General features: G+C 39.2%; 1 protein-coding gene across 3 annotated transcripts; it reads right to left on the reverse strand.

The window, feature by feature from the left end:
• Positions 1-3,216: 3,216 nt before the first annotated feature.
• LOC114471111 (Fc receptor-like protein 5) lies at positions 3,217-9,301 on the reverse strand. Of its 3 annotated transcripts, none has more exons than XM_028459697.1 (6): positions 9,228-9,301; positions 9,127-9,134; positions 6,098-6,361; positions 5,746-6,027; positions 3,440-3,607; positions 3,217-3,373 (listed from the first exon to the last, which is right to left on the reverse strand). In XM_028459697.1, exons 1-6 carry the CDS (start codon positions 9,263-9,265, stop codon positions 3,327-3,329), a joined length of 807 nt encoding a protein of 268 aa, XP_028315498.1. In that variant the 5' UTR covers positions 9,266-9,301; the 3' UTR covers positions 3,217-3,326. The 3 variants fall into 3 exon arrangements, with proteins under 3 accessions (XP_028315498.1, XP_028315499.1, XP_028315497.1); XM_028459698.1 differs by having other exon boundaries at positions 5,776-6,027; positions 9,127-9,165; positions 9,228-9,275; XM_028459696.1 differs by having other exon boundaries at positions 9,127-9,165; positions 9,228-9,275.
• Between the last annotated feature and the right edge of the window lie 5,773 nt (positions 9,302-15,074).

A 15,074-nucleotide genomic window follows, 5' to 3' on the forward strand; every position in this document is an offset into this window, starting at 1 on the left:
AGGGGTAAAATACAGGATGTTCCCGGCCAAAACGAGATACTTGACAGGTATGAAATAGAGGCGTTGCTTCTGGTAGATTGGGAGAGGCAGTGGGAGGAAGTGAGGCTGTTCAGGGCGGGACATCGAGACATTTCAGAAACTCCAGATAGCAGCTTTAAGTAATAGCACATTTTATTCTACTTCTTCCTTTAGAGCAGGGGTGCCCAATCCTGGTCCTCAAGGGCCCCTATCCAGCATGTTTTAGATGTTTCCCTCTTCCAACACACCTGATTCAAATGATTAACTCATCAGCAAGCTCTGCAGAAGCCTGATAACTATCCTGGTCATTTCAATCGGGTGTGTTGGAAGAGGGAAACATCTAAAACATGCTGGATAGGGGCTCTTGAGGACCAGGATTGGGCACCCCTGCTTTAGAGCAATGGTTCTCAACCTTTTCAAGCCGCAAGCCCCAAAACAAAGGTTCCATAAAGCGGGGACCCCCACTGCAGCTGAAGGTGGTTGAACACAGACATGAACATTGAAGAACAGTCATGTGGAGACAGGACCATCTATAAGGGGGAATAAAGGGAAGAGATTTTTTTTATGTATTTATTCATTTGAATAATATCTACTGTTATCCAGGAAGTTTATATTATCAGGGCCATAGTATAGTCATCTTAAAATAGTAATCATTGTTTTAAGCAGAAATAAAATGGGTTAAAAATGACCAGAAATGGTGGAAAAGGTGGTGAAATTGGATTTTAAAAACCACAGAAATTGGTTGAAAGTTAGTGTTCAAAAATGGACAGAAAAGTAGCAGAAACAATTAGAACAATTAGGTTAAACTGGCAAATAATGGTAATGACAAATTGTGAATGTGGTTAACTTGGCAAAAATAAGCATGAAATATGGTAAAAAAGAGATTAAAAGTGAGAATAACGGGGTCAACATATGTGACATTAGGTGGGAAAGTGCTGGAAATCGGTAGTGCATTCCAGAGGGTGGGAACTGCCACAGAAAAAGAATGGCCTAAAACTATCTGGTTGGCTGACCTGAGAATTCTGGAGGGCCGATGCAATGAAAGGAGGGCCAGCCCATTCAGGGACTTGAAAACCAATAAAATAACCTTAAAATAAATCCTGTGGAGGCATATATAGGCTGAAGAGAAGGGGTCCAATAACTGACCAAATTTTCCATTGCTTACCATAACTTCTCTCATCCAAGTAGGACATAAACCATTGCAGTACTTTTCTATTTAGTCCAACCCACATTTGCAATCTATGCAACAATGTGTTCTTTGAAATACTTATTTTTTTGTGAGCAATGTACATATTTTATCCTTAAATAACTTGTGAATACAATATATTCTGTGTACTAATTCAATTTGTTATGATGGCTTTTTTCTTACCTCTTGAAGGCAGCAGAAGTTTTTTTTTTTTCATTTTTGGCAAACAAATTGTTTTAATTGTATATATTTCTATGTTTAAAATATTATTTTCTCCTAACTTTCCATCGAAAGCTGCTGCTCATCAAATGACTTTATTGGCGCTTCAAGAGTCAAGTTTGCAGCTCATAGTGAAATCATTTTTGCTATTTGTGCAAAAGAAATGTAATGTTTATTTGATATTTTTTGTCACAACAATAAAGATTCATAACAATCATGTAAAAATAGCAACCTTAAGGGCCTGTACTATGAAGCTGGATTTCCTCTTATCAAGCTAACTTCCGGGATTTATTCAGTGTGTGTTGTGCTACGATGCTGGATAACGACACATAGAGGCTGAAGAGAAGTGGTTCAAGAACTGAGCCCTGAGGAACCCCATAGGACATCTTTAATTAATAAAAATAACTTCTCTCATCCAAGTAAGACATACACCATTGCAGTACTGTGAAGCACGGTTCCTCGAGCCCCCTAGTGATAACACACTTTTTAAGGAATCTAATTTTGTAAATAAGTGGAAAGAAATACTATTTAGTGCTGTTGTTCTCAACCGTTTTTTGAAATGTGACCCCATTTTGATAACAAGAATTTCTGGTAACCCCAAAGACATTTTTGTCTAGAATGAGTTTTTCATTCTGTTTGAGCTTAGATCATTCTTAACTGCATTTTATTTGAACCAGATTCACAAAGTGAAAGTATAGAAATACAGTTGTTTAAAATGGTGTTGTTTTGAAAAAGGAAATTCAAAAATCTATTCTAATTTTTCAGAAATTTCAGGCGACCCCACATTGGATCCCGACCCCAAGGTTGAAAAATTCTGATTTATATTCTCTCTCTCCCCCCCTCCCTCCCTCCCTTCCTCTCTTTCTCTCTCTAGCATCCCCTGTAGCACCATTGCGTACTCCCCCATTTGAGAAATAATGCGCTATAGTGACGCGGGCAGCATTGACAGGAACAAACTACAGTGAAACAACATCCCAGTGTGTGTGTGATAAATTGAGGACTACCTGAATAGAAACACATCTGTGCTGTAATATAGTGAAATTGATCAGAGCGCTGTCCATTTATCATCCCATAGATTATTATATAATCTCACACTTTTACACATTAACAGTGTCAGCAACTTCCCGCCAGTGTTCCTTAGTTCCTGCAGCAACAGTGTTGTTTTTGGTCTGAATTATGGATTTTAATTCTTAATGTTTTTAAATAATTATTCCTCAATTGTGACATGAGTTGCTCTACACAGTTTCTCTGTGATTGTGATTGGTCTGACGCTGCAATCTCCCCCTGTCACAGGAGCGCACACGTAGCCAGGCTGAAATCACTTGTTTTAAGTAAAAGGTGTTTATATCCTGCTTCATAGTACATCTGCTCTCTGACAGAGAATGTTTGTTTAGGTGACGCTAACAAAAATAAATCAGGAAACATTGATCCAGCTTCGTCGTACAAGGCTAAAATGTAATACAGAAAGCTCGACTCGGATTAAAAAACTAAAAGAGTGTGTGCTGCCCCCTGCTGGAGACATGAACTTGAAGTAATCGAGTCAACTCTTTGTTTGCATGTTGTTCATCGTTTACAACCCACACAGGAAATGTCTGCTAACATGTGCAGTGCTGCAGATCTGCATAGGCAACCTCATTCTCACACACACACACACACACACACACACACGCGCACACGCACACGCACACGCACACGCACACGCACACGCACACGCACACGCACACGCACACGCACACGCACACGCACACGCACACACACACGCACACGCACACGCACACGCACACGCACACGCACACGCACACACACACACACACACACACACACACACACACACACACACACACACACACACACACACACACACACGCTCTTTAAGCAATGTTTTGTGATGATGTCAGCACAGTCATTTCCTATTCTCTTCCTTCTCCGTGGAGTCAGGTGTACTGCTTCCTGCACAGTCAGAATTTCATATTTACTCAATCATTAGATTGATGAATTCATGTGTTGATTGATTACCTGTTTCTCGAGCTCGATACAAAGACACCACGAGCACAGTGGAGATCAGGTACGGGCAGAAAGCCACCAGGAGGCAGAGCCATTTGACCACTGACTGGCTGAGGCATGTGGGCGGAGCTTTAGCCGTTACAAAAGGAGCTGTTTTGTTTGTCGGAGTTTTGTGTCTCCCTGAAATGTGTAAATGATTATTATTATTATCTGTTGTTTCTAAGGTTGTGTTGTAAATGTTCTACTAAATCAGACATGAAGATGTAGTGCGTTCACATTAGATAGTATGAAAAGACAGAGTAGGTGAGAAGTACTAGGATGTATACGGGGATGTACTTTTTTTACACTTTTCTAAATAGGGCTTGTAGAGGTTCTGTCAGTAGCACAATGGTGAGTCTCAGAAAATCTGTGAAATGTGTGAATGAAATGTGTCTACGTGAGTTTTATGGATGAAATGAGCACATGTGGATATTCTACTTGGTCACTTTCTCACTTAAAATGTTTTTAGAACTTTCAAAGGTGGAGAATCAACAGAGATATTTAGCCTCAGTGTGATTCAGGTTTTTGTCCTTGGTTCCAAATGCATCTTGGGAAACTTGGAAGTATACTTCAGTGGGAACGCTCATCATCTAACTCATACTTATAGTATATAGCAGACATATGAGAGTATATACTCATTTAGTTTGTAGAACAGGGGTCCCCAACTGGCGGACTGGGGTCCAGGTCCGGACCTCAAGACCTATTTATCTGGACCTCCAAACATTTTTGTTTAAAAGTACTGAAATAATAATTAAAAATTTTTTTTTTTTATCGAAAGTTATTTTTGGCCAGGCGTGCGCAAGGGCAGCTATGTCTGTGTCGGGTCCTTTGGAAGAGCCGGGGTCCAGAGAGATCACAAACTTTGGCTTGTACACACATTACTATGAGATACATGAATGAATTATGGCGTTGTCAAAAATTAGAAAAGTGGACTGGAAAACCGCATCTTTCGAGATGAGTGGACTGAGGCGTATGCTTTCATTTTGTCTTCATCGAGTTCTACACGACCCGTGTGTCTTATTTGTTCAGAGTCTGTTGCTGTTGTTAAATGTGGAAACATCAAGCAGCATTTCGAGACAAGACACAAAACTTTCAACGAAAATTACCCACCAGGATCACCCGCGAGGACGAGGAAAATTGGTGAGCTAAAAGGACAGTATGAGCGTTCAACACGGGTGATAGCACAGTCCCTTACAGCACAGCAACGAGCCTACGAGTGCTCACTTCGAGTACAATGGAATTTGGGCAAACATAAAAAGCCGTTTACTGACTCCGGAATGGTGAAAGAGTGTATGGAGGCGTTGGCAGACACGCTGTTTGAGGGCAAAGAAGGACAGCAGCTAAAACAAAAGGTTCGTCAGATTCCCTTATCATCCACAACAACAACTAGAAGAGCTGAGCTACTGTCGGAGGATGTGCAGTCCCAGCTTGACAGCGCCATCCAAAGTGCCCCGTGCATTGCGTTAGCTGCTGATGAATCAACTGACGTGAGTGACAACGCTCAGCTCTTGGTGTATGTCCGATTCTATCATCAAGAGACTAAAACATTTGTAGAGGACATTTTAGGCGTCACAGCTTTGAAAACGCACACCAGGGGAGAGGACATATATTTGGCCATAAAGGAAATGCTAACACAGAGGAGAATCGATGTAAAAAATGTTGTCTCTATCACCACTGACGGGGCACCGTCTATGATGGGAAAAGAAAAGGGTGCAGTCAGTCGACTGAAAGAGGACAACCCAGAGCTCTTGTCATATCACTGCATTATCCACACGTCTGTTCTCTGCTCCACATTTTCAGAGCATCATGCAGAAGCTAATAATTTGCACCTAATGTATTAAGACATTCAGTATTTATTTTTATGCTTCCTGTTGCTGTTATTGATTTTGAAAGGTTTGATTTGTACTAAAAGTAAATAATATACTTGAATGAATTTCAACAAAATCAGTTGAATAAATGTAAAGATAAAGATAGTTTTACTGTCAACTTGTTGACATGGTTACAATTTAATAAAAGGACAGAAAACTGAATTATTGTTGGGTGTTTTTGGATGTCCGGACCCTCGTCTACTGGGCTGATCGAGTTAGTGGACCTCTTGCCAATTTAGTTGGGGACCCCTGTTGTAGAGCATAGTACGGCTTGTGACATTTCGAACACAGTCAAATGCTGTTGTAAATTTTTTCATACTATCTAATGTGAACGCACTACATGCTCAATTTGACGTCAGATTTAGTATGAGTAGTATGTTAGTATAACATTTACAACACTTAGACTCAAACCTCCCGAAGGCTCTTCCCTCTCCTCCACACCTGTGATAGAGATCCAGTTTGGTGGAGACTCTCCATGGCTACTGAAGGTGCACTTGTAGAAGCCCTCGTCAGACCTTGACACATTGCGGAGAGTCATGTGACCAGTGGGCGTGGTCATAAGGTGATTGTGATCTCTGTAGAAAGAGGCTGTGGTGTTGGAGCCAGCGTTGTTTGTGTGACAGCTCAGAACCACGTCCTGTCCCTCTGTCACAGGGTGGACCGGACTCTGCAGAAGCACCTTTGACCCTGGACCTGGAACCAGAATGGAGGATGTCACACACACACACACACACACACACACATAAACAAATGCTGATCTTACCACTAATGGTGAGGTTGATGTGCCCACTCGTTACACCGTCTTTAGACTCACACCAGTAAGCTCCAGTGTCCCAGGACACCAGGTAGCTCATGGTGCAGTTTGGATCCACAAAGTCTCCAAAGTCATGTCCACATTGGGACACTGATCGTGTGGTACGCCTCTTCAGGATCCATCCGGTGGAGATGTCGCGGTCCTCACAGCTCAGAGTCACGGACTCTCCAGTGAAGAACTGTGACCGGCCCAGACTCACCCTCAGACCAGCTGCTAAAAAACCCAGAGAACAGAAAGAGAAGGATTTGAGAGACCTGAACCTTCTTACGCCATTTTCACATCGATCATGTCTCATTGAATGCTGTGTGATTTAACGATATATATATATATGGTAGTGCAATATAAAAATGTTTACAGTATGATAGCTTAATTTTTACCGGGGAAAAATCAGCACTTATTTAATTGGATCCAGCACCTCATTTTTTTTCCAGCACCTCATTTGCTTTTAGGTGTTTTGATTAAAATTTTAAGTAATATATTTTGATAGCTGCAGGGCCTGCTTTAACGTTGATTTCTAGTTTCACTAAATCCTTTATTCTTCTCATTTGTTAGTATTACTTTGAAAAATATGATTATTTTACTTCCAAAAAAATATTTTAATTGCATGTCGGTTAAATTATTCACATTCCAAAGGATTTCTTTTTGGTAGAAAGTGTTGCTACTTGTTTGATCTCAAGTGGGGTACAGATTATATGTGGGAAAACAAGACTTTTCAACAATAATATGCCCTACTTGGCACTCCCACCTTTAAATGGTAAGTGACGTATGTAAGGCACCAACAATATCCAAGCAATAAGTGACAGATATCAGTCCCTGCAGGATCGTCACCTAAATTTACTTGATTTTGTGATTTATTTTTTATTAATTTGAAAAAATCTTGTGGAATAATTTGAGTTAAATTTCATATAGGATAAAGTGGACTAAGAGTGAGTTGATGCTCATCTATGTGAATGATTTATCCTGGTTACAGACCCTTAATTTGTGTCTATCTTTAGAGAAGTTTACATACTTAGGGATTAACATAACTAGTGAATATACTTCAAATTTTCCTCCATCAAATCTCAAAATTTAATTGACTATACAGTTCTGGAAGATCTTTATTTTTATTAGGCAGACCAAATGCAATTGAAATGATTTTCTTACCTCAGTTGTGATAGTTATTTCAGAACATTCCTCTGTTTCTCAACATATCATTTTGTAAACAGTTAACACAATTCTAATACCTTTTCTGTGGGACTACAAAATACACAGAATTAGCAAGAAACATATTTACAAATCTAGAAAGGAGTGAGGCTTGTCATTACCAGATTTCTCACTATACTATTGGGCTACTAATATTAAAATGATGGCATTTTGGCTTCATGAAGCAACAACCCCAACTAACTGGCTAAATCTAGAACGGGAAGCATGCTACCCTTATTCCATAGGTGCCATCCTCTTACCACCTTCTAATACTGAAAAATCTGTATACAAGAATGACGTTATGATCTGTGACACCATTAAGATCTGTAAACAGATAAAGCTTCATTTTGGTTTGAAACGTACACTTTTCGCTTTGCCAGTTGCCAGAAACCCTTCCTTTGCTCCATCTGGCTTGGATAACATTCATACAATGGCAGAAGACGGGTGACCGTGCAATAGGAGATTCATACATTAACAAGACATTTGCTTCATTTTCTCAAATGCAGAGCAAATACAAATTGCCTGGAAACAACTTCTGCAAAATAGAGATAATGTCAGAAAAAATCTCCAGAACTTTGAGACTTTCCAAGGCTGAAATCTAAACAGATGCCTGTGCCCTTCTTCAAACATATAAATATCAACTACTCATATCTATGATACTTTACAGTCCATACCAGTTGATTCAAATTTAATTAAAGCAAAATGACCATGTATGGTCATTATAATTCATATGATGGTTTGGTCAGTTGGATTGGGTGTGGTCCTCTTCCTCCTCATGTCTTATTTTTCCTTAGTTACTTTCGTGATTTATAACTGAATCTTTTTACTTCAGTCATTTCTTACTAGTATTCATGTATCTACTTTTGTTTCAAATCTGTGTTCGTAGTTTGGATGTTGTTCACTTTAGTTAGTGATATTGTTTGTTGTCTGTTTTACTTGAAGAAAAGAAGAGCACACAAAAGTTGATTAATTGTATACTTACAGTGTATGCTCTAATAAAAACATCTGAAACTTACTTTGCATGTTTACGTCACCCAGAGATACTAGTTTACTGCACCGTTAGAGGAGCAGGTCCCGGTCCACGTGACTGAAGTAGGTCCTCCTTGTGTAGCCATCATCAGCTACTGAAGCTGCGCCCAATGTCAACCACCAGAATAGGCTGGTCAGATCCAGCCTAGTTCTACATAATTTAACACCGACGGGGCCGTGCTCGTGTTTAACTTAGTGCCACAGAGATGCACAAAATGGATACTGTGGTATCTGGAGGTGAAACACTGCTTTTTTCACCGAGATTGGGTCCCCCAGAGCAACCACAACCAATAATTAGTCTGGTTACAAACTGTGTTACTACTGCCAATATGACTATATATACAGTGTATATATATGGGATTTTTTTTCTTCCTCATTTATAAAGCCCTTCATTTAAAAACTGCATTTTGTGTTCACTTGTGTTATCTTTGACTAATGTTTAAAATTGTTTGATGATCTAAAACATTTAAGTGTGGAAAACATGCACAAAAGTAAGAAATCAGGAAGGGGGAAACACTTTTTCACACCACTGTAGATATATAATGATTAGCAACTTTCCATTTATTTCATGTAATTTTAAGGAAGAAACACTATCGGGATAAATATGATGTTATCAGAATATAAATCTACTTATATTGTGATATAACATTTTCTTCATATCTCACAGCACCACTGTCATCTGTAGCCACACACAGCTTCAGGTTGTCTCTGTGTAAGAGATCCTGACTGAGATCATTTGAATGTTGAGGACACAGAACATCACTGACCTTTTTGGCTGGTGACACACATGAGCAGAGAGGTCAGACCTGTGGATGTGGAGAGAAGCTGTTACTGAGAGTCAAAGCACAGAAAATGAACTTTTACTCACACAGCAGACGTAATTCCTTCATGGTGCTTCGCTCTCATGTGATACTCTCTGTGTTTGGTAGAAACACCACCCGCTTCCTCTGTATCTGTGGTTTTGTTTACTGGTAGTTTCATGCTCTGTTACATACTGCATGGCTGCCAAGTTTCAGAAAATGACAAGAGTGAGACTTTAGTGACCTGATGCGTTCCGGCAAAAAAAAAAAAAAAAGTGTCCTTTTTTAAACATGGCTTTGTCCTGTTTTAACGTTGATTTCTACCTTCAGACTGATGTCATCACCTCCATGCCAGCAGCTCTTCCTGCACTGTGGCCTCATAATGCTAGTTTTAATCAACCAGAAATTAGAAATGAAAACTAACAAGAATTTTGACAAAATACATTTATTTGTCAATATTTTATTTCAACCAACTCTCCATCATTTATCTGGGGACATGTCTCATGTTGTAGGGGTTTTCACAGATGTTGATGATGACAGAGGCAGGGGGCTCCCACTTAAAACACTGTGGCCCAAGGCAGTGCTACCTTTACCTCAGCTCTCCTTGTCTGCAACAGAAGGTCATTAAAAGATAATCATGTAAAAAACATTAAAACATCAAGTGATTTTTGATTGAATGAATGTCTTAGCAGCAGACTCAATGTCCATAGAAATACACGATTACATACAAAAATAATCAAATAAGAACAGTTCAAATGAACTTTAGATTAGACAAGACATTTGTTTAATTTATGATGTATTTATGCTGATATAACCTACAAGTGCAATTCAGCTACTAGCAGTGTTCATAACACTGCTAGTAGCTGAATAAGAGTTTTAATTAATTTAAGTTAATGTCTAGCACAGACACACACACATAGGAGTGGGTGATGTGGGGAAAAAAAAAAAAATCACAAACAAACCAATTCACTTACATAAATTCATCATCATTTAAGACAAGGTCATTTTCAAATATTTTTTTTAATTGTATGTAAGCAATTTATCAAACTGGTTTCAAATACAATTAACATTAAACAAAAAGGCTGACGTGTTATTTTAGTCACACAGTCTTTTTACTTTGTTTAACTAAAGTAGTGTAGCATTAGCATTAGCATCACTTGTTACATAACAAGGCATCATATCAGTCTAGTGATTTCTATTTGTTATTGAGGTAACACACTCATATTAATAAAATCATACTTTAAACAGTGTTTGAACGCCTCATTTCACACAGTTTAGACAATAATATCCTTTACAAGATAAAACGTTACTGCTTTGGTTACATTAGGCCTGGGTGATATGGACCAATATTCATATCTCGATATTTTTCCTCAAAATGGCAATAGGCAATATAAACCATTTATTTTTTATCAATAGTTTTACAAGAAAAACAATAATGTTTCAAAGTCAGTGGAGCCACAAAGACCCTTTAATTAATCACTAGCAGCACAATAACTACATTTTGTGTCACTTTTGACTTTTTCCTTCATTAAGGCTGAAATGTGATAAAATTATGTAGTGTTGCTTTGTTGCAGTGTTGCAGCTCTGATTTGTTGAAAGTAGTTTTTAAAGTAAATCACATTCAGGACACTGTCTCTTTAAGAATGCCTCAGCAGCACCTCTGCTACAGAGAAAGTTAGTTAGAGAAGAGAAACACATGCAGTGTTAGTTTTTTAGACAAGTAAACTAACACTATAGCACACGCGCACGCGCACGCGCACGCGCACGCGCACACGCACACGCACACGCGCACGCGCACGCGCGCACGCGCACGCGCACACGCACACGCACACGCACACGCACACGCACACGCACACGCACACGCACACGCACACGCACACGCACACGCACACGCACACGCACACGCACACGCACACGCACACGCACACGCACCATATTACACACACACACACACACACACACACAACCCCCACACACACACACACAGAGACACACACACACACACACACACCCACACACACACACACACACACACACACAACACACACAGGAAGGAGAGAAATGAGAGAAAAAAAGAGAGGAAGTACCACAACGCAAACAGACGGGAAAGTTAAAAAAAAAAAATAAAAAAAAAAAGTGGAGAATGAGTGACAACAGGAAGCTCTGCAAATTCTGGACACATTTCAATTACTTTGACCAAACTAAGGCAGAATGTAAAGTCAGCTAAATGAAAACCCCATATAGAGGAGTCTCCACAAACAACTTGCACAGGCACATGAGAACTGTTCATCCATTGCAATGGGAAGAAATAAGACAAGCAAGTGTACCTGATATTACAGTTTTTCTTGATTGTTTACACACATTTTCTGAAAGCATGCCTCATATTCTCAGAGCTCTACGCACAAATCCAAAAACACACACACAATGGGCAAAACCTCTCAATTCTCCTGCAAAATTAAACTTCACATTCAAAACGGTATTTTGTTTTCAAATGACACAAACCATCATATCAATAGACCTTTATAAGAACCAGTTGAACACTGACGTGCTCAATGTAAAACACACTTCTCCATTCATCGTAATGACTTTGGCCTTTTTTGTTCAGTGTTACACTTATTATAGACAGTATATACATGTGTGTTGTAATGTAAGATATTTGAGAATATTGTTTTCATACTCAGAACACACAAATACACGGTAATAAATATATTCTATTTTTCCCACAAAAACAATGTACACAGTGTACATCCCAACCAACACAAGTTTCCACATACTGTACAGTGGTCTGCATACAAAAAAGAAGAATTTACTGTATACAGATACTGTAAATAAAAAAAAACTATGCTGCATCATGTCTTCTGTTTGGGTCTGGCCACAGCACCTCATCCACATCACAAGCAATGTTTTCCCTGGCCAAGCAGCAGGGGAAATATCACCTAGCATGGCGAATCCAGCCATGAAAAGCATCAACTGCTATATCTCTACATGCGCCTTCCATAGCTTGGAGAAGGGATGTATGCGTTTGTGGATTTCGGTCATACACTTTTCATACACTGCTCCTCAGGGATGGGTTAAATGCAGAGGACGAATTCCATTAATGTACTATACATTACATGGCCAATTAAAGGCGAAAGCCCCGATTTAATCTTAATCTCCAGGCAGAAAAAAATTCCTCAATAGGATTTAGGAATGGGGAATTTGGAGGCAGATAAACAACTAAAAAACGATGGTGGGCAATGAACCAGTTACGAACCAGAGCAGCCCGGTGGAAACTTACGTTGTCCCAAATGACAACGTACCTGAGCTGCTCTGGGCCATCTATCTGGTCTGGTGGAATGAGTGTGTGTTGTGTAGCGTGTCCAGGAATGTGATCAGATGGGCAGTGTTGTAGGGGCCAAGGGTACCATGATGATGCATGACACCGTGGTGCATAATCGCTGCACACGTTGTGATGTTCCCTCCGCGCTGGCCAGGGACTTCAACAATAGCACGCTGCCCGATCATATTCCTTCTACTCCTTCATCTTCATTGATGAGGTTGGATTCAACCTCACAAAAAGACGAACTGGTGCTCCACTGCAGCCACCTCTAGCTCAATCACACATGACAATATCAGAAATAGACATGGGAGTGGTCACTATTGTAAAACACAATCATTGTGATTACAATACTGAAATATGTATACAGTGATTTATACAGTGTTGCGAGTATGCATCAATTGTCGGATTGTATAGGACTCACATACACATAGTTATATCGCAATTCCTTGACTCTCTCTGAATTGCGTTCAAATGGCACCTGCTTCATCCTCAGATTATTTCTGCGCAAGACATGGTCCAGTGTTGATAAGCTTACCCTATCAATATTTTGAAATATGTCATTGTTTTCTTTTATTTTTTTTGTATTTTCCGTAATGTTATGGCGTTATTTTCTAGGACCATGTTGATAATTTCAGTTTCCTGTTCAGGGGATAGAAGACGTTCCCGACCACCTTGTGTTGGTAATCTTTCAGTTCTGCCAAACAAATAGTAAAATACTGTAAATACTCTGTAGGAATGCAAAGTAGGAATACATTTCCCAAATACTTGAAACATACTTTGTTTTTATAGAACAGTCCACAGGCATTTCTGTACTACTGTACTCATTGAGTACTGTATTGATATGCAGTACTGCAATTTTCTATTGAGAGTAGATTTCTTACCTATTCTTATTTTGGAAGGTCCGGATAATGGTTGCTACAGTGTACCAGCTCAAATTTGGCGGTACTTTTTGCCCAGCCTCACTCATTATTAGACCATGGTTGATCACATGGTCAACCAAAGTGGCTCAGATCTCATCAGACATTACAGTCCTTGGCCTTCCTTGTCCTTGTCCTCGTTCTCATCCTCCTCCTCTTACTCTCACTCCTCTGGCTCTGGCTCTCCCTCTGTTTCCAATGTTGGCATCCATTGCTCCAAAACAGTGCTCACCTGTTGCCCTTTTTATGCTCAAGCTCTGATTGCTAATTGTAAACCTGTGTGACAGGCGTTTATCCATGTGATGAGTCAGTGTGCATAGTAGGACAACTTAACTTTAGAATTTGAATGGTGGTGTGTTCCTTGTGAAAACAAGAGATTTACGTCATGAAAATTGTGCCAAATGCAGAGAATTGTGTGTAGTGTTGTGAAAAAAATGTGTTTTAGAATTGTAATTTGAGTGTAAAGCAGGAATTGTGCTTGTAGTTTAGCAGAATTGGTTCAGCGGGTTGGTGCATGAGTTACATGTTGTGGTCATTGTGTCTCAAGTACCAGTTTTTGTGTGTAAACAATCGAGAAAAACTGTAATGAAGGTGCCAGTGTGTCTATGAACAGCATCGTTACATAGAGAAGAAATAGGATCAACCCCTCAAAACTGAGGCACTTGGTTTTCCTGAATGCCAATCTTAACTAAAGGAAGATGTTTATTTTTTATTTATTTATTTTTAATATTAGTTTTATAAATTTTTTGTTGTGATTCTCTAAGTTCCTTTGTTGTTTCACTTTAAACTACTAAAAAGCTAAGAGTTTATAGTTAATTTATTTGTAAATAGTTAAATTTGTTTGTTTTTGCACTTTATAATTATTTTTTTATCACTAGTAATTCATATTGCGCATAACTTCAAATTATTTTTGGTGACAAATTAATTTAAGCACCATAAAATGTGAAGAGCCACTTGGGAACTGACTTTTTAGTGAGCTGAGCCGAAAGAGCCGGTTGTAAATAGAGCCGGAATTCCCCGCATCACTAGTCTGTGCATGTTGTGTGAGGTGTCTAGAGACAGCTTGTCAAGACCCGCCTTACGTTGCTTCTGATTGGTTTATTATTGCGTGACGCCTGCCGTGGTTGGTTAGATTTAGTCACAAGGAGATATGAATTGGTCTGGGATTAGTTATCTCCTTCAGTAAATCAGAGCTACTCGAGCTACGGCAAGCCGTGAGGACCAAAGTTTATTATCACAAAAAAAATTAAATAGAGTATTGAATGGGTAAATATCAGCGTGAGAAATGTCAAGTGTGGCGTGTGGTGTGAGAATGTGTCATATTGTGTGACTGTCACACTCAAAGCGTGAGGCTTGGCAGCTCTGATACTGAGGGACATCTTGAAGGTTTTTCAGATGGTGGCTATCTATTTGTAGAGAGTCATTTATGATAGCTAACAGGTTTGCAAATCAAATGTCATACAATTTTTTAATAAAACGTGTGATGTTTCACTAAATCCCTTATTCTTCTCATTTGTTAGTATTACTTTGAAAAATATGATTATTTTACTTCCAAAGAAAATATTTTTTAATTGTATGTCGATTAAATTATTCACATTCCAAAGGATTTCTTTTTGATAGAAAGTGTTGCTACTTGTTTGATCTCAACAAGATTATATGTAACGTGTAGTGGAGTTTCT

Source organism: Gouania willdenowi, chromosome 10 (assembly GCF_900634775.1).
Source record: "Gouania willdenowi chromosome 10, fGouWil2.1, whole genome shotgun sequence".
In the NCBI taxonomy this organism is placed as follows: domain Eukaryota; kingdom Metazoa; phylum Chordata; class Actinopteri; order Blenniiformes; family Gobiesocidae; genus Gouania; species Gouania willdenowi.

Excerpts from the sequence above, each read along its gene's own strand:
- LOC114471111 (XM_028459696.1), bottom strand. The coding sequence starts at position 9,249 with ATGAAGGAATTACGTCTGCTGT. Across the intron at positions 3,608-5,745 it reads GAGGGAAGAGCCTTCGGGAG|GGAGACACAAAACTCCGACA; the intron begins GTTTGAGTCTAA and ends TACACATTTCAG. Across the intron at positions 3,374-3,439 it reads GTATCGAGCTCGAGAAACAG|GAAGCAGTACACCTGACTCC; the intron begins GTAATCAATCAA and ends CTGACTGTGCAG.